Source organism: Belonocnema kinseyi, chromosome 1, assembly GCF_010883055.1.
Source record: "Belonocnema kinseyi isolate 2016_QV_RU_SX_M_011 chromosome 1, B_treatae_v1, whole genome shotgun sequence".
Classification (NCBI taxonomy): Eukaryota; Metazoa; Arthropoda; class Insecta; order Hymenoptera; family Cynipidae; genus Belonocnema; species Belonocnema kinseyi.
This window is the reverse complement of record NC_046657.1, coordinates 43,612,667-43,613,950: the sequence shown is the minus strand read 5'-3', so window position 1 is coordinate 43,613,950 and position 1,284 is coordinate 43,612,667. Positions and strand designations below refer to the sequence as shown.

The 1,284-nt window shown below is 27.2% G+C and overlaps 1 protein-coding gene across 1 annotated transcript in view; it reads right to left on the bottom strand.

Annotated features, from left to right (window-relative positions):
• Nucleotides 1-272, bottom strand: part of LOC117172934 — a 22,896-nt gene extending 22,624 nt beyond the window's left edge. Inside the window, exon 1 of the mRNA XM_033361246.1 lies at nucleotides 165-272. Within this exon, the coding sequence (XP_033217137.1) occupies nucleotides 165-222 (58 nt within the window). The 5' untranslated portion in view covers nucleotides 223-272. The remainder of the gene's footprint in view (nucleotides 1-164) is intronic.
• Nucleotides 273-1,284: the final 1,012 nt, after the last annotated feature.

Below are 1,284 nucleotides of genomic sequence, written 5' to 3'. Positions count from 1 at the left end.
AAATTTTTTGCTTCCCAATATTACACCTAGTACCAAAAGTTTTGTAAAAATGCGTATGATAACAATGACATATGTTTAAACTGTTTTAAAGGGAAATGTGAAATTTTTAATACAGTAATGTCTGATCTTTTACGACATAATCGATTATATTATATTTCACTTACCAACATCTTGAAGAAACACCGTAAAAATTAAAAATAGAGCAAAAATCAAAATTTTCATTCTGACTGAGACAAAGAATTGATTTTTAATGAATTTCTAGATCTGCAGCAGTAAGAGGATCGGAAATATGTACTACTTGTATATATACTAACCGCTATTAGATTGTAGATACACAATATTATCTTGAGTCTGGTGGGGAAATTATGCTAAGGCAATACCATTTTTTGCACTACGTACTCTCACTGCTCGAAAATATGAATACTTTATTTACTCTCCATGAAAACTTAAGTGTCAAGCGAAGAACAGAGCTACACGTGCCGACTCGAGGCTTTTCTGAATGCACAATCAATTTAAGATTACTTCATATTTAACTAGATTTATAACATCAAGAAAAAAATTCGATTAATCATCCTATGTACATTTTTGTATATTATTATTATTTTCTGAATTGCAAAATATCGTAATTTTTAATTTTAATTAAATTAACGTTAAACTACTTTATAGAAATATCTTGTACTTGGTTGAAAATTCGTTTTCTTGTGTAGAATATAACTCTTTTTTCATGAAAATTCGTCTTTTAAGTCTTTTTTGAAAATCTGGCCGTTCGGTAGAAAATTTGTCTGTTTTGGTTAGAGATTTATCACATTATCTAAATATTTAACTATTTAGTTGTATATTGTTATCTTTTTTTTTTTAAATTTATATTCTCGGTTTGCAAGTTTATGCTTTGAGCTTGCAAATGTAACTATCTTAAGCAAATTTGTCATTTTTGGTAGACAATTCATCTTTTGTGTCGAAATTTCATTACTATGGATAAAAAAATTCATCTTTTTTTTTTATTAAAAATGTGTTTTCTGAAATTTTAGCTATTTAATTTTAAGTTTTAAATTGTTTCTTTATTATTTTCAATATGGTTAAAAGTTTAAGTATTTTGTTAAAAATTTATCCTTGTGGGTTGGAAATAAATCTTTTATGGTATAAATGTCATATTTTTTGGTTGAAAGTGAACTATTTTTTTGAAAAATCAAAGGGCCTAGGTGGTCAGCATGCAAAACCTTCATCCGTACGTATCAAGTTCATACTACTATAGATGGACATCCGTATGACATAACATTCCTCCAA